General features: G+C 45.0%; 1 protein-coding gene across 1 annotated transcript; it reads left to right on the top strand.

The window, feature by feature from the left end:
* The first annotated feature begins 4,923 nt into the window (after positions 1 to 4,923).
* On the top strand, positions 4,924 to 8,786 carry LOC149360844 (uncharacterized). The gene is made up of 4 exons (XM_089569409.1): positions 4,924 to 5,042; positions 5,924 to 5,991; positions 8,253 to 8,336; positions 8,656 to 8,786. The coding sequence occupies exons 1-4, from the start codon at positions 4,924 to 4,926 to the stop codon at positions 8,784 to 8,786; spliced, it is 402 nt and encodes a 133-aa protein (XP_089425535.1).
* Positions 8,787 to 25,071: the final 16,285 nt, after the last annotated feature.

The raw sequence follows: 25,071 nt of genomic DNA, 5'->3' as shown, positions 1-25,071 counted from the left end.
CCCTTTTCTCAAACGCAGAAATAAATTATCACGTTTAGTCCTCTCCCATGAGGACTGCCAAACAAAAACTGCGAAGAGACGATGAAACTTTTGAATGCTAATTCTAGAGCATGAAAGGACCTGCAACAAATAGCACACTTTTGAAACCAGATATACATTGCATATGTTTGCGCGCGTGAATACAGACAGTTCCTTTCGCGACCATTTCTGTGCACGCGTGGAGAGTTCTTGAATTTTCTCCTTCCAAAAGTCATCGTTATCTCGATACTTGTCAAGAGGTACAACTAGGTATTTGGAAGGAACATGTGACCATTTTACACTTGCATGAAACAAAGGCGCTGATGCCCAATTCCCATACCAAAGGCCCGCACACTTGACCATCGAGCTGGCATGGCGGACGATGTCGGTTGTTCGTAGGTTTTGTGACGTAACCAATAGCGTCCGCCATGCCAGCTCGATCGTTTCGAATGAACAAAGGCGCGTCTAGTGAATACGGTGTCTTTGTTCACTCCCAACTTCCTCCCTTCCCTTAATTCGAGGTTCAGGTGTCCACCGACATATGTGAGACAGATGCATTTCCTTTCCTCAGAAACTAATTTACCGACAAGCAAGACGTAGAGCCGAACGGGCGATGGCGTTCTGTGGACTCCCTGGCAGCGTTGCAAGACGCTATCGCGTTCCACACTCGGAGGCGAACCTTAACATCGTAACCACACATCAGTGACACTAGCAGGAATATCGCGCTTAAAGCTTTAGCATCTCTGCGATTTAGGTAAACAAAGCGCCCCCTGAATTTTTTGTACTGCAACAAATTTTACATTGAGTTCTCTGTTATTCATTAAATTGATGACGTTTGTGATGTCAGTTTCTCGACTCTCTCGGCAAACGGCCATATGCGCACAACAGGTCGTGTCACAGCCCTGTGCGTATCATCTCTGAAACGCTTACTCGCCACTGTACATTTCTTCTCTAGGCACACGTCCAGACTGCAAATGTGAACGTTTGATGTTATAGAGCTTATACTTTCAATGCACTACCCTAAAACAGGGTATGTGTTCTTATGTAGCCTCTTCAGATCTTAGGAGGGTAGATGTGTAGGCCAGTTGGTGAGACATGAAGGAGGTAGACACCGCAGCGGACACGGGACAGAGAAAGAAGACGACACAGGGCGGTACTTGACACTAAAATTTTATTTGAAACTTCATGGCTTTATAAAGACAGAGGCACGTGTGATCTTGCAATCGGGTAAAAAAGGATGAATGAAAAACAACAGATAACAACACCTAACTGACAACAATGCACAGGAAAGATATGCGAGTCACAATGTACAGAAATCAGACTTTAAAACGTTATGCAATGCTCATCATGCGAGTCACAATCTACATATACCAGAAGTGTTAAAAACCGTCGACCGCATGTGGAAGCATGAAAACCACAAGACAAAGGAAGAAAAATAACGTCAAAAGGAAGCCACCCAACCTGTTACCTGTCAAGGAAACCCAGTTCTTTTTGGAGGATGGAAACCGAAGGCGAACTAACGCATTCATCCGGTTGCGAGCGCAAGATGGCAATGGCCTCTACAATCTCTCTCTCAAGCTGCCCCTTCCTTCTTCCAACAATCTGGGTCTGGCTGAACTGAGGGCAACAACCCCGACACTTGCGGCAATGAACAGGCAGATTCGAACCCCCCGCCTCCCCCAAGGAACGCGCATGTTCTCTCAAGCGATCATTTAAGCACCTACCGGTTTGTCCAATATAAAAACGCCCACAACTGAGGGGGATCTTGTAGATTACCCCTGTTGCACATGCGACACGCTTATTTTCTTCCAAATGTTTCTTGCCGCAAGTTCCTCGAATGGAATCCCCTTTTCCCACTAGATTGCATAATCTAGAGAGCTTACAGGGTGCCGAAAATACAATGTCGATGCCATATTTGCCTGAAATCTTTTTGAGATTATGTGAAACCCTGTGCAGATAGGGAATGGCTTCCACTTTTTTCTGGCCGGCTGGTTCTTGGGAAGCAACTTTTTTCTTTTTACTGAGCTTATTGGCCAATGTTTCAGCAACCGCAGTTAACAGAAACCTCGGGTACCCTGCCTTTTCCAGCCGCTCTACTTGAAGGGAAAAACTGGACTTCAACATATGAGTGCATGATTTTAAAACTACGGATCTAAAACAGGAGGAGGCAATACCCCGCTTTACCACCTTGGAGTGGGAGGAATCAAAAGGCAGCAATGCTTTCTTTGACCTGGGTTGGAAGGCCCAGCACACATGATCACTTCTGTTAAAAGATAACTTTAAATCCAGGAACTGAATGGATCCGTTTTGTGGAAGTTCTATTGTGGAGGATCCGTTTTGTGGAAGAAGTGGGCGTTGTTCCAGTTACCTTCCTCGGCAACGCGAAAGTTCCTGCAGAAGTGGAGGCCGTATTACAGCATGGGCCCAAGTACAGCTTGGAACCATCGGTGGACAAGTATGACCTTCTAGCGTCCGTGCACAGAGTGGCCAACAAGGCTCCGGCTGAGGAGAGGACATCCTGCCTTTTAGAAAGCGTCGATAGCTTGCGAAAGAATTTCACCAAGAAGTCTGGTAGCTCAAAAGTTCTACGTGAAGTTGCCTGCTACTTCCGGGAGAATGACCTCGCCCTTGTCCAGGCTGACAAGGAAGGTGGCTTCACCGTACTACCGCAGAGCCTATTTCAAGAAAAAGCCATCAGTGCCGTGAGTAAGAACTTTAAGCCTGTATCTCAAAAACCTTCCAAAGTTAAGAGCAGGGCAGTGGCTCTTTTAGATAAACTCAACCTACAGAAGCTATCAAGACAGGTGCTGGGATGTGATTTGAACGTTCTGAGCATCTTCTTCACGGCAAAGACGCATAAAGATCTGTGCCCATTCAGGGCTATAGTTACAGAAAGAGGAAGCTGGCAGGCCCAAGTCAGCAAGTTGCTTAAAACACATTTTGGACAACTAAAGCCTGAGGATCCTTTCAAGATAGCTGGGTCTGACACCTTGGTTGCAGCATTGAATTCTGGTGTTCCAAGTGCCAACTGTGCGTTGTCGGTCGACGTGGAAGAGTTGTTTTACTCGATTCCGCACGATGAACTTTTCAGTGCAGTAAGAGAACTGATTGACGTTACCGGCGTGGTTGGATTCCAGAATACCTGTGGTGTGTCACCTGATTCTTTTATGGAGCTGCTCGCTTTTTATCTTGATTCTACTTTTGTTTCCTTTGGCGAGAAATTGTATGTGCAGAAAAAAGGAATTTGTATAGGTTCCAGTGTCGCGCCAGTGCTTTGTGAAATATTTCTTGCGCGTCTAGGTCGAGTGCTCGAGCTCAAGCTAACCCAACCTTTCATAGCAAAGATCATCAGATATGTAGACGACTTTTTAATTATTTTGAAACTTTCTTCTCATGACTCTTTGACAGAAGTAGCTGGCAAGATCTTAAGTGTATTCTCAAACTGTTCACAATTTCTTAAATTCGCTCTAGAACTTCCACAAAACGGATCCATTCAGTTCCTGGATTTCAAGTTATCTTTTAATAGAAGTGATCATGTGTGCTGGGCCTTCCAACCCAGGTCAAAGAAAGCATTGCTGCCTTTTGATTCCTCCCACTCCAAGGTGGTAAAGCGGGGTATTGCCTCCTCCTGTTTTAGATCCGCAGTTTTAAAATCATGCACTCATATGTTGAAGTCCAGTTTTTCCCTTCAAGTAGAGCGGCTGGAAAAGGCAGGGTACCCGAGGTTTCTGTTGACTGCGGTTGCTGAAACAGTGGCCAATAATCTCAGTAAAAAGAAAAAAGTTGCTTCCCAAGAACCAGCCGGCCAGAAAAAAGTGGAAGTCATTCCCTATCTGCACAGGGTTTCACATAATCTCAAAAAGATTTCAGGCAAATATGGCATCGACATTGTATTTTCGGCACGCTGTAAGCTCTCTAGATTATGCAATCTAGTGGGAAAAGGGGATTCCATTCGAGGAACTTGAGGCAAGAAACATTTGGAAGAAAATAAGCGTGTCGCATGTGCAACAGGGGTAATCTACAAGATCCCCCTCAGTTGTGGGCGTTTTTATATTGGAAAAACCGGTAGGTGCTTAAATGATCGCTTGAGAGAACATGCGCGTTCCTTGGGGGAGGCGGGGGGTTCGAATCTGCCTGTTCATTGCCGCAAGTGTCGGGGTTGTTGCCCTCAGTTCAGCCAGACCCAGATTGTTGGAAGAAGGAAGGGGCAGCTTGAGAGAGAGATTGTAGAGGCCATTGCCATCTTGCGCTCGCAACCGGATGAATGCGTTAGTTCGCCTTCGGTTTCCATCCTCCAAAAAGAACTGGGTTTCCTTGACAGGTAACAGGTTGGGTGGCTTCCTTTTGACGTTCTTTTTCTTCCTTTGTCTTGTGGTTTTCATGCTTCCACATGCGGTCGACGGTTTTTAACACTTCTGGTATATGTAGATTGTGACTCGCATGATGAGCATTGCATAACGTTTTAAAGTCTGATTTCTGTGCATTGTGACTCGCATATCTTTCCTGTGCATTGTTGTCAGTTAGGTGTTGTTATCTGTTGTTTTTCATTCATCCTTTTTTACCCGATTGCAAGATCACACGTGCCTCTGTCTTTATAAAGCCATGAAGTTTCAAATAAAATTTTAGTTGCAAGTACCGCCCTGTGTCGTCTTCTTTCTCTGTCCCGTGTCCGCTGCGGTGTCTAGCTCCTTCATGTCTCTTCAGATCTGCACCTAGTCTGCAGTGCAGTGCGAGGAAGATGGCGATGCATGTGCAGCCATTACAGCTTTCTAGACTAGCGCTGGTAAAACCCTCCTCCTAAGGCAAAGCACTTGAACTAGACCATGAAACCGGAGCTCTAGGCCTGATACTTGTCGCGCCAAATTAACACAGACATTTGAAGCCTTCCCTCACCCCATCGGAGTGATGGACATCGACAACGACTCTATACTGGATTGCCTGTCGGCGCGTCGCATCGAAATAGACCCCGAGAACAAAACGGCCACGTATGTTTGGTCTCTGCTGGGAGAGGACGGCAAGGCTCGGTGAGTTTTCGCATGTACCAGAACAGGCGCAGCAAAAATAGACAAGCGAATATATTAGCAGCCGCCAATTTAGCCCTCTGTATATTTAAATTTTTTTTCAGCTAGTGCGCAGAAATATCTTCTCGTCGAACCAAAGGGACAGTAGGCGTCACCCTTGCGTAAAGCGCTCGAGCACTGCGCGCAACGCAGGAAAAATTGAAATTAAAGTTTCTTCCGGGGAACGCATTTATGCTCACCTTCCTTGTAGGTCTATATGCCTTTAATTCGCACAAGAGTTCCCTCTAAAACCTACAAGCTGCAAATTTTCGAAGCTGCTAGAATTTTACTTTTCGAAACAATCTATTTCAGTGATAGGCGATATAAGCGGTAAGGTTGATGCATTGAAATTTCCGTAGCGTGACGTGTCCTCTGGCAAAAACGGCGACAGATTTCGAGTTAACTTCTTTGTTTTATGATGCGTGCAGACGGAACAATGACAGAAGCCTGGTTCCAGGCAGTGATTCCTGATTAATATAAATTTTATCCCATCGAGAGGAAAGGTGGGGCTAACGCTCTGGATCAGCTTCATGTCAAAACAACACATAATTGATGTGAATCCCGACCATCTGCTTCGTTAGGGAAGTAATTAAAAATTTTCTTCAGAGGGACTTTAGTGAACGTAGAGACTCCCTATTTCGTCAGCACTATTTAAGCTAAACGTTGGCTTGTCTCTTAAACCTTTCTCCCTTTTAGATTGGCTGCGTAAAAAAAGAATTCATTCTTAACTCAGAGCTTATTCTCATGAATCACTCGAGAAAACTGTTGTGTTGGTAGCATTGTTGTTGTATTTAGAGAGCGTGACAGCTATCTGTTAAGGCTGTTCTAAACTTTTACTCTTACAGAAAACATTTCCCACTCTACCACAAGCCAGGTGACACACCTGACGAGACTCACTTCAGCGTCGGCTCCAGTAAGCACAGGGCCTTTATTTGCATTTTAGGTTGTTCCAGCAGACGGATTTTCGTAATATTTTGTGTCTACGAACACAACGGAAAGATTTCTTAATGTACCCAGGAGTGTACAACTTACTAAGACTCCTATCAGCGTTCGCATGTGAGCGTAACATCGAAACGTAACTTGTGGCTTCATCACTGATTACCCGCAGCGACCGTAAATTAAGGCACTTGGAAAGTACTACAGTGTCGTTTTTTACAAAGAATTCAGTTGTTTCTGGCCGCATGATCTATAGATGGTTACATTCAACAATATTCGCCTAGCATACCTGTGTTCGGTGCCAGTAGCGTAACGCTGCCAACACCGCCTGAAACATTTGCGCATATGAGGCGCAACCGCGGCAGCCTAACAAAGTGGCTCGTTGGGCTAGTTATAGGTATGCATTTATCAAAATCAGCGCTTGAAGACACGGATAGAAAGGCGAGACACACAGCGCATGGTGTGCGCGTGTCTCACTTCTCTCTCCGTGTCTTCAAGCGCTGGTTTTGATAAATGCTGAAGCCTAATAGCTTCTGTGTTCTTTTCGCTTGGTTGCACCGGTAAAGTGATGTGTAGGGGCTATTTCTTCGATCTGTGGGATCTTTAAACGAAACTAAAACAGCAGCCTATGTCAGTGAGACGTACGCGTGTGAAATATCATCAGGTACAAATCTTACACGGCCGAGCATTTGATAGAAGGAAATGATACACAGAAAATAAAACGTAACTGTAATACCTTGCAGCATCGACCATGCAGTATTTGAAAAAAAGAGCACTTCGCCAGATGAGCCGAGTGCGAAATACGCGTTAAAATTCCTTCGAGAACACTTTTAACATACCTGCAAAAGTTTACCAAAATGATGGTTTCCCATCTTGGGAATAGTATACTTGTGGAAATAAGGCTGCCTTTACTGATCTTAGTCGACAACGCAGTTTTGAATGAGCCTTATTGTAATTTTAAGCGATAATTTGTCACTACGCCAGAGACATATAACTGAGAATGCCTGCTCTATTCATAAGTTCTGTATGTGTGGTTGTAGAAACCTCAATTCAGCACTGCGAGAGCACTGATCCGCAATAAATTAGCGCTAAACGATAATTAGAAGCTAGGAGGACGCTTGTGTGGCGTAAATTACAGCCAAACCAAACAAAAAAAACGCCAAGAAACACCCTTGCTAAGCGTTGATGGCATGCTGCGAAGCATCGATCGCATGCGGGGCATTCGCATGCACCGAGAATGTCACGCTCAGCATGGAAAACGATGTCCAGACGGAAAAATTCTTATCGTTGTATCCGATATTCGGTCAAGAACATCTCGTTGTTTATGTTTTTTTTAAATAGCCTCATGCATAAGTTGATACTCTTAAGTCAACTTATCGTTATAACCGATATATTGTTATATGTGGTATCGTTGTAAGTGGACTGCACAGTGTTAATGTACTATTTTGTGGCTGACGCGCCCACTATAGTCGAATGCGTGCTTCCGCTGAGAGTCTATAAACTATCAGGATCGGAGGCTTGTGAATGAACTCGCGCTAGGCACACCGTCAAGACACTCGAAGACTACATCGACGAACTACTAGATAATACACTCTTTATAAAAAATGAAGGCGATTATTGTCTTCATTCGACGTTTCTGATATATCCCATCGCAAAGCTCACCGCGTTATTCCGAACATCCTAAAAAGGGTAGGCTTCAAGAAGTGCACCTGACAGTTCGCGGCCCATGACTGTGCACTTTAGAGAAAAAATTTACATGATAATGCCTGTCCTTGCAATACGCATTTGGACTTTGAATATCTCAGCCGTAAAACATTTGGTGCATTTTGTCTGTGTTCTGAACTGAAACGTGGCTGTCACTTGTAAGTTACGTCGTTATATATTTTGACATTTTTTATTAGAACTGTTGACCTAAAGGAACAGATCACAATGCCTTCTTTACAAGCAATACCTATCAGATGAAAAAGAAATGAGCCTCAAAACGCAATGGTTAATTCTGTCTTCTTTTTTAAGCCAGATTCGGCTTGAATATAACCTCAAAGGCAGTGCCTCTTTTGAATGATCCTTCTGGCGGTCGACTCCTTCTAGGCGTTTGAGCAATAGGCCGTAGCTTAGCCTTCTAGCACACTGGTATTTTGTTACGTCATAAAAAATAAATGTGTATTGTTGGAATTATCAGTACTCCTACATTTACGTTGGCATTGAATAAAAATATAAACATTTTTTTTTTTCTTTCAGAAAATGCCCCTGAGGAGGTTGGCTATTTCCGTTACACGGACTACAAGAACTGCGCTATTCTTGAAATGCCGCATTTTGGAGACCGTAAGAAATTCGTCTCATTTGCATTCGCACATTCTTCTAGCCGACCTATACAGTTTTCTTGGAATTACCTGCTTAGTGCATATCAGTGAAGAAAGTGCCTGACATTATTCTGTATTAGCTTTGCCAAGCCATTTGTGAACTGTAACAGATACAATACCTCCCCATCTTTCGACTGCTTGCATTGAAACTTTGTTGCGGTCTAAAATGTCATGCTTTTTCTCACTTTTTCAAAATTGGCATATTTGTCTTTTTATAAGGCCTTGTTTACGGTCACCCTACTACATTTTTTTTCCCGACTGCCTTCTTAATTACTTTCCAGAATGTACGCTTTGGGTCTCGGAAGATGTTCGAGACTCCATTCCAGACAGTTGCCTGGAGCAGTACGCCGACATATGTGGCGAAGGCGCTACTATCTACGACAAAGACGCATGCAGAGATTCCGATAACTAGTACTACACGAGAAGCTTACTGGCCGTGTGCGTGAAGTAAAACAACGAACAACCATAGGAAATAAACTCTTCGTGACCTTTGCACTACAGCTTCAGCCGATTTCGTATTTTTTGCTATTTATTCTACGCAAATAAGACTCGGTGCGAGGATCACTGAAAGATGTTGTTAAAAGTACAAATCCTGAGTCTTAAGGACTGGGGCTTTCCCAGACAATGAGGTTGTTAACTGCGTCTGCGCGTTATAATTTCTCCTTAATAATGTTTTCGTACAACACCGGCCTACACATTTCTGTGATCGCAGACTCAAACTGACACCACCAGTGTAAATGGCTTAAAGCTAATCTCGCTTGGAGTGCAGATGCGCAACACTAAAGCTCGAAGACATGAAGGTGTATTATTGTTGCTGCGGGTCGCAGACTTCCTTCTAGCTCTTAAAGGAGTAACCAGAAGCGAGCGTGCATAAGCACTGCATAGACTTGTTTTATGGAGGATCGGCAGTGTTTGTTGATTGAGGGCGTTAAAAACAAAACGTTAGAGATCACTGCGGCAGCCGCATTGGAGAAATGCGTAAGCATGACGTCGCACCTTATAACGTCCCACCTTATGACGTCTCACAAAGACATCGACGGAACACTTCCACACTTTTCATGTCAACAGAGACTCGTAACCGGAAGTCAAGGCCCTGAAATCGAAAGTCGATCACTTATCGATCGTTATCGATCACTTATCATCGGTTATCGGTACCTTCTGTTCTATCGATTCTTTTTCGCATAAACCAGTTCATTCGGAAGTAATGGTGAGGACCAGCTCGTGATGACACGAAACCACCCACTTTTTGGATATTTCTGGCTCTAATTAAGAAACTAATTAACACACCTCAACCCCCCAATTGCCCGCACGAGATTTGTTGATGCCCTATCCTACGGTACCATTATTTTTTTGCATAAACCCATTAATCGTGCTTAATCGTGCGGACAAGTTCCTGCAAACATAGCCATGCAATGTTAACGCATTAAAATGGCTCTGAGAATACCGTCCATACGTTTCTTCTGTATTTCTATGCACTGGAGGGGGGGGGGGGGGTCATCGTCTGGATGCGAAATAAATCCTCGAAACGTGTGCAACTACAGCTGTCCAATTCACGTCGTTTCGGTGCTCTATCATTGGTCACTCAGATGTACCAGCGCCTTTGAAGCATCTGCGACGAGTGACCCGACATCGGATGGTTGGGGACCGGACATCACCATTGGCTATATACAGCGGCCGATGATATCCAGTGGTCAGGTTATGTCGCCGGCTGTTGTCAGACCACTGCGATGCACCTCCTCACTGGCTGCATATTAGTGCGTAGGCGCCAATCCGATGGGTGCCAACCTCGAGCAATTGGATTGCACAACATTTATTTCGTCAGAAAAGGCAAAAAATCGCCCCCTGCCTCTTCCCCCCTACGTTCGCAGCTGGCCTAGCACGAGCGCTCCGTCCCGCCGCACTCACTGCCCGCTCATCGTCGTCTTCTACATAGCCGCAGTGCGTGATTTAGGACTCATTTCAATCAAGTAAACATTCTGCGTACTTTTTGCATCCGCTTTCGGCCAATGGTACGTTCCGGTCGCCAACTACCCTATGGCCAGGTCGCGTTCCACAAACGCTTGTAATCATGATCAGCATCATCATCAGCCTGACTAGACCCACTGCAGGGCAAAGACCTCTCCCATGTCTCTCCAATTAACCCTGCCCTTCGCCAGCCGCGGCCACCATATTCCCGCAAATTTCTTAATCTCCTCCGCCCACCTAACTTCCTGCCGCCCCCTGCTGCGCTTGCCTTCTCTTGGAACCCATTCCATTACCCTTAAGGACCAAGTAATGCGTTCGCATTACATGCCCTGCCCAAGCCAACTTCTTCGTCTGGATTTCAACTAGTATATCATTAACACGCGTTTGTTCTCTCACCCACAGCAATAAAATACGTCTCCAGGACACACTTCAGCCTTTGTTCCTGCTAGATATACTACTAACGAGTCCAAAGAATAACTGGCAGCGCAAGAAAAACATATATTTAAGTAACAAAAGTTTCCCTTAGAGAAGTAAATTATCGCATTCAGCAGCACAGATGTTTTTTTTTTTTCTCGTACAGGAATTGAACGGGGAGTGCGGTGCTTTTCGAACGCATGACGCCGTATGGAACGTTAGTGGCTACGGCCTTGTTAGGCCATTTCATTCACCTGTCTGACAACTTGTTTCTGCGATCAATAAATTTCAATAACTTACGAATGCCTGTTCCATGTAATCCGGGTTTTTGCGAGGACAGAAAAGCCAACGCGAGTGCTCGCAAAGAGCACATATCTCTTTAGCTAGGTTCTGTACAGAGGTATTTCAGATGCTTCTGTTTTTCTTGATCTAACAAAGAGTGATCCGAAAGTCACACCAAAACATGACATCGGGAAATCCAGGAATTTTGCATCGTCTGCCAGGATCCTGTGGTGAAGATAATGAAAGCCTGTCCTCCGACATCGAAAAATGTTTTGAGGAGAAATTTAAAATGAGCTGCCCTCAAACTGCAAGATGCCATTCTCTTGGAAGGGCTGCACGTGACTTTCCACGTCCCGTGATTTTGAAGCTTCTGGACTTTCGGGACAAAACATTTTAGAGTTAAAAAATGGCCACACACCAAAGAAAACCGGTTGCCATAAGCGTCTGAAAGTTTAAAAAACAGTTACAGCACAGTCCGAATGTGGTTTGACTATATATTTATTGATAAAGGTCGGTGCAACTAGAGCAGTGTCTCAATACACTGGAGAATGCGCTCCGTAACACGTCATTAAATAATGCTACTGAAGCAGCAGCCACTCCACCCTGACTTCCTTGTTCAGCTACAATAATCAGCATGTGGTAAATTTAAACTCCAGATACCTCCTTAACAAACTTTCAGACATTACCTCTTTGATAACTGCTTATTCCACCCGCATAATTTTCATTACTTAAACTTGGTTGTATGATAGTGTGTAAAACTCTGAAGGTGTGCTTAATAGATTCACGAAATGTATTCACGTTGCTGGGAGCTGACAGACCAGATGGTAACGGGTGGTGTCGCCCTCTATTTCGTCTCACTTGAAACTTTCTGTTTTTGAATCCCCATTTGAATTTGAAGTGCTCTTGTGCAAGGTTTACTTGGAAAGCACATTTTCATTAATTAGAGCGTTTTACCGACCACCTGGGACATTCGATGATCAGTGATTTATTCTTAGAAAACTTTTCGATAATTTGGTCCCATCAAATATGATACCTATGGGAGATTTTAATGCGCCAGGTGGTCACTGGCGTTGTCTTAGCATTACCGGCCTCGATATCTTTTTGTCAAAAAGGTAGTTAAACCTTTCCACATCACTTAGCCACAAATTGTCCATGCTAACACGGGGCAAGCGACAGTCCTAAATCTAGTAGTTTTTAGTACCAATTTTTTCTATAATGCTCTCCAGTGCTGCGTTCTTGATGGCATATCTGACCATAAGGCTGTATTATTCTCGATTGACTGCATTGTTCCCAAATCCCAGTTCGAGTACATCGGTTTTCGTTAAGGATGTTGCTCGCAAATTATGTTGCTTTGTATTATTGACACATTAAGTGAATCGTTGGAAATGTATCAAACATTATCATTGAACAGTGATATTGATGCTGTTGTGGGGTTTTTGAAGATCTCATTAAAACATGTATTCACCACTTTGTTCCCCTGAAGATACAAAGAAAAATAGAGATATACCGCCGATGACAAGAAAATTGCGGTATTTATTGTGTCTTGCTTCCAGACTGCGTAAGTCGAAATAAATGGCAATCCTGTCAACGTTGCAGATTTCAGTGATGCCAAGGAGGAACTTTGCCTTAATTTGATGTCTGAAAAAGATTTTCACTACGCTGTTACTTTGATGAAACTCATGAATACAAACCCTCGCCAATTCTCGAAATCGATACTACCCAGTAGGAGCACTTACAATAGTTTGTAATGGTTTGTAATTAATGACGTTACTGTTTCGGTTTCACGGACAATTGCTACTGCTTTTATACCTACTTTCACTACATGTTCACAGTGAATAACTCCTGAGCTCCTCGTTAAATTGTGGCTCAGATAATCGCGTTGAAGATATTTTCTCTTGTTCAGGTGCTCTGGATATGATCCTCCAATTAGATACTAAAAAGAGCTGCGGCCTAGATGACATACCCGACTCGTTCCTTGTTCGCTACTCACTTTGGACAAGCAGATACTTAACCTACCTAAGCATTCTTTCTGTAAATCACTATCCATCAGCATCGTTCCCCGACTCCTGAAAGCTTGCAAAGGCAGTCCAATTGCACAAATCTGGTAGCATTCAGCTACTGTAGAAGTAGAGACCTATTTGCTTTACTGCCCGTTCATGGAAGTTACTCTAACAGAAAACTTTTAAGCACATCATGGAATTTCTTTAAAAACACAATATCCCAAAACATTTACCAGCATGGTTCGCGACGAGGATTGAGCACTACTACCCAACTAATCCAACTTACGCACGACATTTGTCAGTCATTAGACCTAGGTGCACAGGTTGACGGCATTTTTGTTGACTGTGCGATGTCAGTGAACGTTAAAGACACCCCCCCCCCCCCCCCAGGTGGTCGAAATTCCGGAGCCCTTGACTATGGTGCTTCGCCAAGCGCAGCAGCGCAGTGGCCACGTGATCCCAGTTTCTCTCTAGGTGTGAAACAGCACAATTCAGTTCATCTCCCCCCCTCCCCTTAGGGTTCCATTCGGTGTTCCACACGGTTCTGTCTTTGGCCCGCTTCTTTTCATGTTATTAATAATTTGCCACCCTGCGTATCCGTTAAAATTCGTCTTTACGCTGATCATTCTGCCCTGTATCATAGTGTTAATACACCACATGGCCATGAAGTTCTTAGCGACTCAACTGCTAAATTTTATAGGAGGAGCCTTACTGAGGAAATTATTCATTTTTTTTACTTGTTTAAGAACCTATATACCTGGGACTTGTGCGCTCGCTGGTGTTTTCTTGAACCCGTTAAAGTCTGAGAGCCTTTGGTCAAGAGCCAAAGAGACAGTATGCAAAAGTTTTATTGCATATCAGACATGGATGGTACAGACAGAATAAGCATTAGAGTAACGCAGTACAGTAACACATATGCCACGCTCAGGGTGATGGATGAAGAATAAAACGGGGGTGGAGATGTCACCTGCGGCATCAAGCAGCATAATCCAAGGAGGTAAGTCACCACTGGACGGGTACACTGCCTGCTATAAGCAGAGCAACCCAGCGGCGACGAGCTGGCGTACAAATATTATTCATTACGGCGTAGCGGCAGCGACAGCAGCTCGGGGCATCCGCAGGCGCCGGGCCGCTGGACACGTCTGCACATACTGCTGTCTCGGAACGCACAGCAGTACTTCCCAGCCCGGAGACAAACACCGTCACTGTGGCTATACCTAAATGCACTTAGCGTCACAATCACCGACTGCCGCAGCAGAAAAGCAAAGCCAGAGCGCGCGGAATGCCGTCCGAATCGAACGAGGCGCTGTTTGAGAGAGTCCGTAAATTGAACATCGAGCACCCCGAGGTGCGTGTGAAACGGAGCGGGTGGTACGCACAACATGGTGCTTTAAAGGACCAACTAACACGGCAGGAGGAGTGATGCAGGTAGCTGCTTAGCGTACAAACAGAGGAGCGGGGGGCGCTCATCGGGGCCTCCAGAGAGTTGGATTCCAGCGCGAAGGAAGGGAAATGCGCTGCTCAAGTAGCCGCTGCGAGCAGGGCCACGGTGCAGTGTATGCAAGTTCTGGCGCTCTTGAAAACGGCTCTGCGGAGCTTACACTATGTGGGAAACGATGGGGTCCAAAAAGGCGAGCGTCATTGGTGAGGCGAGCAGGAAACAAGCCGAGCGGGTCAAGATGGTTGATTCCGGGTCGCGGTCCGTACACATGCCGCACTCCGGCAGGAAGACGAGGGGCGCGTTGGGAGAAATGCCGGTATCCGTAGTGTGTGCCGAGCGACGGTTGGAACGAGATTCTATCTTTCGGCACCACAGTCGCAAACATGCTTCTGAACAGAGCACAACCGAACCACAAGGATGCTTTCTTACCTTTAGAGCGAACCGAGATGTTAATGCATTCCGTGCAGCCACTTTGCCCCCAGCTTCGCAAGCAACACGAGCAGAGTGGTTGCTATGGAACGTGTCAAAACTCATTCCTTCATTCACCTCATACACTTCATGTCATATGCTCTCAAACAAGCGTTTGGCTCCACCAGTTTCAGCATAAAGTCTGCACGTTAAACACACCACATTCAACATCGCCATAGCGAAAAGCGCAGTCGAGAACTGCTCCCGCCAGCACGACCTGCCATGCCGCCATACTGGCTTCCCCGAGAAGATATGGAGCAAGACGCTGCCGCGGCGTCGCGCTGCGCTCCCAACTTTGCCAGTTTTTCCCAAGTTCGCTTTTTCTGAAATGGCAAATTAGCGCGAAAAATGCACACACAAGACAGGGTACAGGACGAGCTCAAACTGATAGCTAATTTTACTAGCAGAACGCGGCCGCAATTAAGAGAAACAGAAAAAAAAACTATGCATGCGCATTCAAAAAACGGCACCTGTTACATTCTGCCGACGCAAAGGCCGATTCTTACAGCATCTTATCAAGAAAGGCTGTTCACTGTTATACATCTCAAAAGAAAAATCATGGATGCAATAATGGTCCTCATACAGCAAAAACAATAGTTCCCCATTCTGCGAAATAAATTATTACTTTGCGGTCGCCCGGTACAATGTGTTATTTGTTGTTTTACTCAACTTGTTGGGGTGCGTGTATTATGTGTCCTCAGAGAGACCAAAACGCCGTGTAGGATATTGCAGTATATTGAAGCGTAGTCAGCACCAAGGGAGTGGGGCAACTTCGTCTGCAGGCGCAAAGTACTGTAGGAGCATGCGATAGCGCAACATGACATAGTTGGCCGAATACAAACTTTACAAACAAAAATGGCGGAAGGCTTACCTTGGTTAAGCCTGGCTGATTGCGAAAGCAATAACACCTGGCCCTGCTTGGTTCTGCTGGTAGTTGGACATGGTTTCCCGTATAGTGCAACTGTGGTCACCACTTGGTTGTCCTAATATGGTTACCCGTATGGATTCACTCTGGACACAACATGGGTCTACTGTAAATGTGCTTTATTTATTGTGATGAACACGCTTTGGTGATCCGTTAAGAAATGACTTTTGACTCTGAACTTGTAGATGCACCCGCAGCAAGCCGGCGTGCTCGCCATTCTGCAGCACACGCACGTTGCTTCGCCAACCATTGTTCCCTTTCTTCGTCTGTTTCTTCGGCACGGCGCCGTCGCTTGGCCGCGGCACACTGTTCTAGCCTCGGCTTGTACGCATCCTCCGACGTAGCACAGCACTGCGAGGAGCACAGCCGCAGCCGTTTTATCCCAGTCTAGCGAGCGCACTCACTCTGCAGCTGCGCCGGAGAGAAGGATGAGCCTGCATCGATGAGACGAGTTGGGCCCCCAGCTCTCCTCTTGTCGTGACGTCACGCGGTCACGTAGTAGCGTGCCGCAGCTGCGCCGGAGCGAAGGATGAACCTCCATCGATGGCAGAAAAGTGCGAGCAGTATTGCTTTCGCAATAATAGTGCCGAGTTCTACGAATAAAATTGGTTGTCAGTTTGCGCTAGCTCAGTACCCTGTCCTGTGATTTTTCGCGTGCAAATAAAAAAACAATAGTGCGCCGTTCTAAGAATAAAATTAGTTGTCACTTTGTGCTCGTCCACTATTCCGCCTTGCGTGTGTCCTTTCACGCAACTTCATCATGTCGGAAGAAATACACGAACTGGCCGGCAACATGTTCTACTTAAGTACTTTTCCAAAGTTATGGCCGCTATTCCAAAAATTCATTTGCTCAACATATTTGAGATGTCTGTAGATGTTAGCGGAAGAGCTTGGTGTATAGTGTATTTTTTTCGTATTTTAAGGATGATTTGATCGTTTCCGTCACCACCCGTGCAATTCAGGTCAAGAGGAGTCTCAAGAGAAGCGGTCACTCGAGAGATGTAAATATACAATATTTTAAGTTGTACGAACAGCGGCGATGCCAGGACAGCACTGAGTAGGTTGTTCCCACTGAGAAAACGAAGCAGCCTATCGCAGTCGCATTCCGAGTCGAACAAGGGCAGCAGTTAAGTCTCGGCAGGTGGTTCGCGAGATCTGCAAAAGATTTTGTGGTACGGGTTAAACGGCGCGGTTATGTAACGGCCGGCGCTAACTGCACGAGCAGACTATCAAGGCCGAGATAAGCGCTAGGTGTTTGAATGATCGTACGGATAACAGCCGTTGGTTAGTGAAGCGCCCTCCCGGTATTTTTACACATAGGCGTGGATAATGTGAAACCATCTTCGAGTGGGTAAGCCGAGCGACCAGCTATTGAATAAACCACCTTAGGGATTTAGCAAACTTTATTCTGGTTTTAAAAGAGAATGAAACCAGGAGATGTAGCTTTTGTGTCTCATCCCAAAGCGAAAAAAAAAAAGAATTGATGCAAGAATTTTTTAGATGTGTTCCTGTACGAGGCAATTCCTATTTTGACCATCAGAGTTCAATTAGCAGATTTCTGCTTAAAGTAACTATCGTGGCAGACTCATGTTTAGTGAGTATGCTCTCGGACTTGCCATTCAAAAAAGTGGAGTCCAACGTTGCCTTCCAACCCTACTCGGACACCTTGGAACGCTGAAGCCGCGAATCCTGGCTACTTCTTGATTCCGTTCCCGCCAGGCCTTTTCAAAATGTGGCAGCTGGGGATCATCGCAGTCAATGTCGCCCATCCAAAAGCCTTGGAAGAAGACCTTCGCTCGTACAACAGAAGCGAAAGAAACCGAAACTGGTTATATACCTTGGCGTGCGTACCGCTTTGTGGGTTGGTCTTGGTCAATAAAACGAAGAGTACTGTAAGGCTTGATTAAGAACGTTGTAGGTACGAATTGCGCACAAAAGACACACACAGGAAAACACACGAGAGAGACTGAAAGAGCGCAAACTAGACAGGTAGTTAAGAAGAACTTCTTGTTGGGCGAGTTGGTGCATACTGTTGTAGGTACGAATTGCGCACAAAAGACACACACAGGAAAACACACAAGAGAGACTGAAAGAGCGCAAAAGAAAAAGCGCTCTTTCAGTCTCTCTCGTGTGTTTTCCTGTGTGTGTCTTTTGTGCGCAATTCGTACCTACAACAGTATGCACCAACTCGCCCAACAAGAAGTTCTTATTAAGAACGTGTTCGTCACAGAGTTCCGGATGAATCCAAATAGCTCGCAAGTTACCGATGGAAAACACAGTGCCCTTCCTTCTCACGTAATATTTTCTTGTAAAGTCACTGTCAAGTCCAAGTCTTTAGAAATCCGCTTCTGGATGTTCATAGACTTGTCCGGAACATGTGGATGATATCTTCCTGCATTCGAATTGCGTTTTGAGAAGAATCCACGCGGATAAGATTATCGTCTATGTACATGGAGTCATGGAGGTGTCGCGCTGAATTGGGGTAGCAGCCCTCAAATCACTCTAAATTGTGCTTCAAAGTACCGGTGAGCAAGAAAGAACTTGTCGTGGCTCCTAAGGGAACTCGATTCGTTCCCCAGGTATCTCGGTCAGAGAGGCGTTCATCTCTCCTTGGTGAACTTTTATAGATTAAAATCATCGAATCCTTGCATTTGTCCTGTAGCGCTATCTAAAAAAAGGCCTCAACGTCGGCTTTCAGGGCTACCTTGTATCATTAGAACCGAAGCAGTAACGTCCCGACATCAAGATTTAGGCTAGGGACTTCACACTCTTCTCATGCGAACAGGCGTCGAAAACAATGCGCCCCTTGGTTGTGGCTCATTCTTGGGGTGTTACTGCTCTGTGAGGCATGCAATAAAATTGTTAGGGGACAGCTTTTTCAGGTGACAGCAATTTCTCTCCCGACCGTTCTTCGCGAAAAGCTGGAATGGCCTTTGTCGTAACGCTCCAAAAGTGGCGTATCGTAGCCAAAAGTGGCGTATCGTAGGTATGTAGGCAGGGAAAGCCTTCAAGAGCACAACTGATCAAGTTTACTTCGAAATAGGTTTGGCAGATGCATACGTGAGCTTTTCGCTCTCGCTCCTGCCGGTGTCAGACGTGCACGTAGACGTGATATACCTTCTTGAACACTTTTCGCATTTGATGTGACCTCGGCAAGCCTTTCCCAGGTGTCCTTGCAAAAGACAACGAAAACAGCCTCCCGTCTTAATGAGAAGCTCCTTCTAAGAAGATATGCATATTATTTTAGAGTTGCGATGCTGTGCGTAGAGCTCTTCCGACTTACAAAATAACCATTGCTTCTGGGTACTCATTGTACTCCGCAGTGTGCATGCGGCCGATGGGCTGCACTGATTCGGATGCTTTCAGGTGCAAGATGTCTTGGCCCTGTAAGATTGCCTTCATGACCTGGGTTAGGCGCCACAGCCTCTCTACTGTAGCTGGGAGTCGCATAACGTCAAAAAATTCTAAAGTTTTTGTTCCAGTTCTGATGAGTGGTCGATACAGATGAATTCTTCCTGCGAATCAGCGCGACCAGATCTATGCGGTCTCGATGACGTGTGACTCTCGTGTAATCGAAGGACCATGTGCGTCGGACGAGGTCTTAGCGAAATTTCACACAGAATGGTGCAGTTCGTCCTTCAGATTATGTCTTGCGCATTCAAGCTTATTATGTGCAGCTGGAACTGGTCATAGGGGTTGGACAGTTGTCGAACGGCAGAAGACTAATATATCGGCTTCAGGCCCAGTAGGCGAGTAAAATGATCCTGTGTGATCAGGTGTTGATCACCGAAGCGCTTTTCCAGAATCTCCATGGCGACCTTATAACAGGCGTCACTGGGCTGGAGACTTGAATTCGCAGTTCCCGCTTGCCCAGCCACAAAGCTGCTCAAGCAATCTTTTTAATGAGACCACAAGCAAATCAACGCGAGCGAACCACATCTCGTGAATGCGGAGCAATGACTTTGTATTCTTCTTAATCTTTCGATGAAGAAGTCCAAACAGTGTGTATTAAGTGTTTTCTAACGTTAGTACGAAAGCACTAACCCGGACGTTCAGAGCCCAGAACAACTGTCTCTTGTGCGCAACGCCCCAGCGCGTCCTGCGGCACTGTCCACTCAGCTTCGTCTTCTACGCAAAACTAATCCGGTCGTTTTCCCTCAGTAAAATCTTCTCTTCCGTGTCCGCAGCTGGCCTAGCGCAAGCGTTCTCTCCCACGGCATTGCACACTCAACGCTCTCTTCTACACAGCACTAATCCGCAGGTTCTAACCCGAGCAAAATCCTGTTTTGCTCTCCCCCCCCCCCCCCCCCCCCCAAAAAAAAGACTGAAAATTGAAATCATTCAACAAGCGTGTGCCTTAGTTCTGTCAGTCATGCATGCAAAAACCGCTAAAAAAATTGTTGCCAAAAAAGGCACTTGTTATTCCCACTAAGTCGAATGTTGTACACAGTCTCTAACTTTTTTTTGTTATGTAAGGCGCAACAGGAGTTTTGTTGCGGAAGCATAATATGCCGGGGAATGTTTGGTTTAGTAAGGTTTAACGTCCCAAAGCGACTCAGGCAATGAGGGACGCCGTAATGAAGGACTCAGGAAAATTTCGACCACCTGGGGTTCTTTAACGTGCACTGGCATCGCACTGTACACGGACCTCTAGAATTTCGCCTCCATCGAAATTCGGCCGCCGCGGCCGGGATCGAACCCGCGTATTTCGGGCCAGCAGCCGAGCGCCGTAACCAGGGAGCCACCGCGGCGGGCACCGGGGAATGTATATTCTGCAAAAAAACTAATTAGGGAATTGTAAAAAACAGCAGAATTGGTGGTAGGAAAATATTTAGTCAACGGCAAAGATGCTAGAATTTATGAAGTGACAAAAATTCGAACATTGTAGTGCCTAACAAAGATGAACAGAAACAGTGAAAAGATGAAGAGGTGCTGTTTTCTATCCATTCCCAAATCGCTCCTCGAAGCATATACACAACTGTGTCAGAAATTCTGTAGAGTCAAATGCAAGAAGTATATAACTCGGGGGAATGCAATACAGGTCTTCATGTATGAATGCGCAAGAGTAAATGTCAATATATTACTGTGCAAATGTAAAATTTATATCAGAGGGATTTTTTATGATGTCATAAAAGCAGCATGTCAAGAATAGCGCAATTCCTGTAGTCCACGTAAATGAAGTACGCAAACTTCATGGAAGCTGTTTTTTTAAATGAAAAGAAAATTGGATTGTTTTCTTTTTAAATTAAATTGCTAGATGAATGTAAAACCGTAAACAATTTTATTATGTAGATTTCTTTCTACGAAGCAGCAAAAAACTGGGAAACTCAAAACCTAAACCGCAATATTCAATCACCCAGATGAGTACAGACGGCAAAACGCATGTCTACAACACGCTCTGAGTGGGTTTCGGGCGTAACACGCGATAACTAGCGATAAGATTTGGTTAAAAAGGGTCTGTATGTAAACATGTGCTTTTAAACTCATAGAATTTCATCGCCATTTTTTGCCTTCTTTGTCGCAGTGGCTTTGGGAGCTCCGGAACACAGAGCTTGGTTGTTCTAGGCATGTGTTTTGCCCTCTATACGAGTACATCAAGAACCACTGATATCAGAGAGCGACTTTGACATCTCATTTAAACTGAAAATGAATTCGAATTTTGAAACATTTCATATTAACTAGAGCCTTACCTGGCTCACTTATTTTACGTCTGATGTGTGTTCCATTAACAGATTCTGCCCAGAACGGTTTCTTCTACCTGTGCAGTTTCGTTATCAGGGTCCCTAATATAGAAGCGGGTAATTGAAAAAGTGACAACCTTGTTTCAAGTACCAAGAGAGTGCAAACGTACGAAATGATTTTAGGCACGAGAAAGGGAGAGAGTGATGAACGGAAAGGCAGGGAGGTGAACTACGCGACGGCCAGTATGATAATCTACACGTGGGAAGGGCTACGGAGGGAGAGATATAAAAGGGAGAGAGGAAGGTAGATTACTTCTTTGCGTGTCCGTAGTCCGTAACAAATAGCCTGGAACTGAATCGCTTTAATATGCCTATCAGGTAGTGCAGCGAACTTTGCCGTCATGAAAAAAATTTTAATCGATGTTCAGTGAAGGCCACCAGCTGTTAGGAAAAATCGGTCTACTCTTCCTAGCAGCTTCTTAGTAACGATCTAACCTTTCTGGGGGGAGACAGACGCAATGATCGGGCCGGTTCAATCCGCTACAGTTTACAAAAAAGACACCGTGATTGGTGCTGTAGTTATTCGCCTCAGTTTGCTACTTTCACAGCGATGTGGCTAGTAAGCATCCCATGAGACGCCTACCACGTACCACGCACGTTAGTGTCAATGGTATACGCGTAGCTCACCAAAGAGTACTTAATACTGGGAGCATGCGGTCAGCGCGTCACAAAGATGTTTCTTGTTTTATTATTTGCTTTGGCTCCGATTGCAGGCAAACATGACTCGTTGTTGCTTATAGTTATGGTTAAACGAATTTTTAAAGCGCGTAGCCGCTCTTCCGGTGAACAACTGCAGCTTGTGCAACCCCGCAAACCAGATTGCCCACTTGAGCAGGCCTTCGAAGGTGTATATATTTCGCGTAGTCCTAAATTTTATGTTACAATTACAGTTTGGCAGACGCAAAATCCCGCCGTCGAATGTTTGCGCTGAACTTACTTCGACCTGTAAAAAAAATAAAACAAGGAAAATGGGGCACTCTCATTTGGTGATGTTTTGCGGGCCCGGTATAAAAATTGTCAAACGTGATTTCATTCACCCTGCCTTAGTCTTAATTACGCACCGTTGTTCCAGCAAGATATCAGTGTTTCAATGGCTTTGGTATTTCAATACCAGTGATATACCGCTCTGCACTCCCAGACGGGTACTTCATAATGACCGTCTATCTCTCAGTGAATGCTGGGTGCAGCATTAGTTTTGCCTAAATATCTAGCAGATGGACGTAACATCGAATTCGTTTAACTTGCACAATTTAGCGAAGCGAAACGAAGAAAAATTATGGCTAGTTATTGGTGGCTCTATCATTCCTAAAATGAGGTAAGGAGATTAGGGCGTTGATTAGGGATCACCCTACTCAATTGCTGATCTTATGTAGTGCTCGATGTAATTGTAGTAAACCGACTGATTATTCGTGTTGTGAAAAATTCAGTCCCTGCTGATTGCGCCATAGTAAATTGAAAGTTTCTGAAATTTTCATTATATAATACTTCTGTATCATTTTATGTTCTTTTGTATGGTCTAGCAGGCATGATCGACCATGACACATTCTCTGCGCTTCCATTATTTTGCTCTCCAGAGCATAAAACATTTCGTGAACCTTGTGGCGATGATAATATTGCAAATGCGTTCATAGATGCATTTGTGTCTCAAAAGTACGTCATTGTAAATATTTGTAAAAGGTGCTGATACAACTACAATAACTTTATGCGCTTGAATTTTCCTTCGATAATATTTCACTCCTTAAATCTTTCCACCGTTATTTGGAGAAAATTGTGTGCTCCTATAAAAGCACAGCAAGTGCGCATGCCGCAGTTGTTCATTAATTGCACGGTGCAGAACCGTATTGCCAGATTATCTACTGTTGTCGTGATGATTTCTTATATCACGCAGCACATCAGCTATAAATTGTGTTCTAGGCAATTAGGACGCTTTTCTTTTTTTAAATTAAAAAAGAATTTCGGTGAAATTGTGCAACTTGCCTTAAATATTTCTTTTTCATCTACAGTTCCCGCAATAAGCTCATCTGCCGCATTTGGAGCAGTGCGGGAGGCTTTATGTTGCGAGAAGTTTGGCATGCATTGCTTTTATTTTTCTGGCTACATGCACTTTACGTAGTACCGTAACTATTCACCACAACTATTTGCAGCAACGAAATAAAAAAAAAAATTAGCGTGCGATGTTTCGGATAAATTCTTAAACATAAACGGTTTCGCGCGGGCGAACCAGTCTACTACTCCGGCAGAAAGGAAGGTGCAAGACGTGGCTGCAGCCCAGAAAGCTCAGCAACCGGAGCAAGACAGCCTTCGACGTCTGCGACAGAGAACGACATTGACTGTTCCTAACGTAGGCCTGACGTATCACAATATCACATTTTTTTATTGTTTTAGCTAAATATTTTAAATTTCTCTTAGCCGCGTCGCTTCGCGGGCAATTGAATTCTTATAGGAGCTAATGTCGGCGAAGCGATTGCCAGTTCCCGTCATCTTTAGCTGCCCATGCAGATACTATTTTCGTACGCAATGAAAGTAACCCGCCGGAGGCACCCCTACCCGGCCTCTAAGCCTCGCGTGGCAGTGAAATTCTGGCGTCCAGGATAACTAGAAGAAGGCGTGGCGGTTCCGCCACAAGAGTAACACGATGATGATAATGATGTTCAGGTCACTGTCTAAAGCTGATTCGCGCTCGCCTTCTATCTATGCCTATAAGCAGGCAGGTGGATGGGAGAACAATAAATTCAGGCAGTTGCTCCGCTCCAACCTTTCCGTCGCTCCAAGGACATCAGTTGTTGACCCCTCCGCAAGGTATTTTGATTGCACTGACAGCACGGCTTCGGATGGGAGACTTACCCTGGCGTGGAAAAACAATCATTTTACTGCTAATGAATTAAAATACTAGAAATATTGATTATTTTCCATCTCATTACCTATATCTTTCAATGCTGTCCGGTGAAAGAAATGATTATGTCGCAGCTGCTCGCCCAATCCACCAACATAGTAATACCGGGAATTATAGAACTGCTGGCATAATGGAGGATGTAATTACATACCTTTCCCAAAACCGGCTGCAGACGCCGGCTCATGTATAATACTCGCACAGCAGTTTTGTAGGCTCTCTTGACATGGTCAACATTTTTTTTATGGTTTTGACGCAACATGTGCTTTTATATGTTAGACAGAACCGGAGAAATATATAAAGCTGTGTTACATGCGCTGGCTCGGTACAATGCTGCAGAACAGAACAAGATGTGTCCAAGCTTAGTTACTTTTTTTGCAGCCACCGTAATTTGTTTCGTGATGTTGCCTGCGGCTGCTTTTGAAGGCCCTGGAAAGCTGCAACGGGAGACCCCAGATTTGCTCAAGGTAAGGCATTCTTCGTGTTCGTCAAAATAGCAACATCGTGCGACAAGTGATAACATTATTATAATAGCCAATAACCACCCTGTGTCAACTTCTTTCTCTGTCCC

This window comes from Amblyomma mixtum, chromosome 2 (assembly GCF_055824585.1).
Source record: "Amblyomma mixtum isolate Tamu chromosome 2, ASM5582458v1, whole genome shotgun sequence".
Classification (NCBI taxonomy): Eukaryota; Metazoa; Arthropoda; class Arachnida; order Ixodida; family Ixodidae; genus Amblyomma; species Amblyomma mixtum.
Note: the sequence above shows the minus strand (reverse complement) of the source record. Positions and strands in the feature narration are given on the sequence as shown.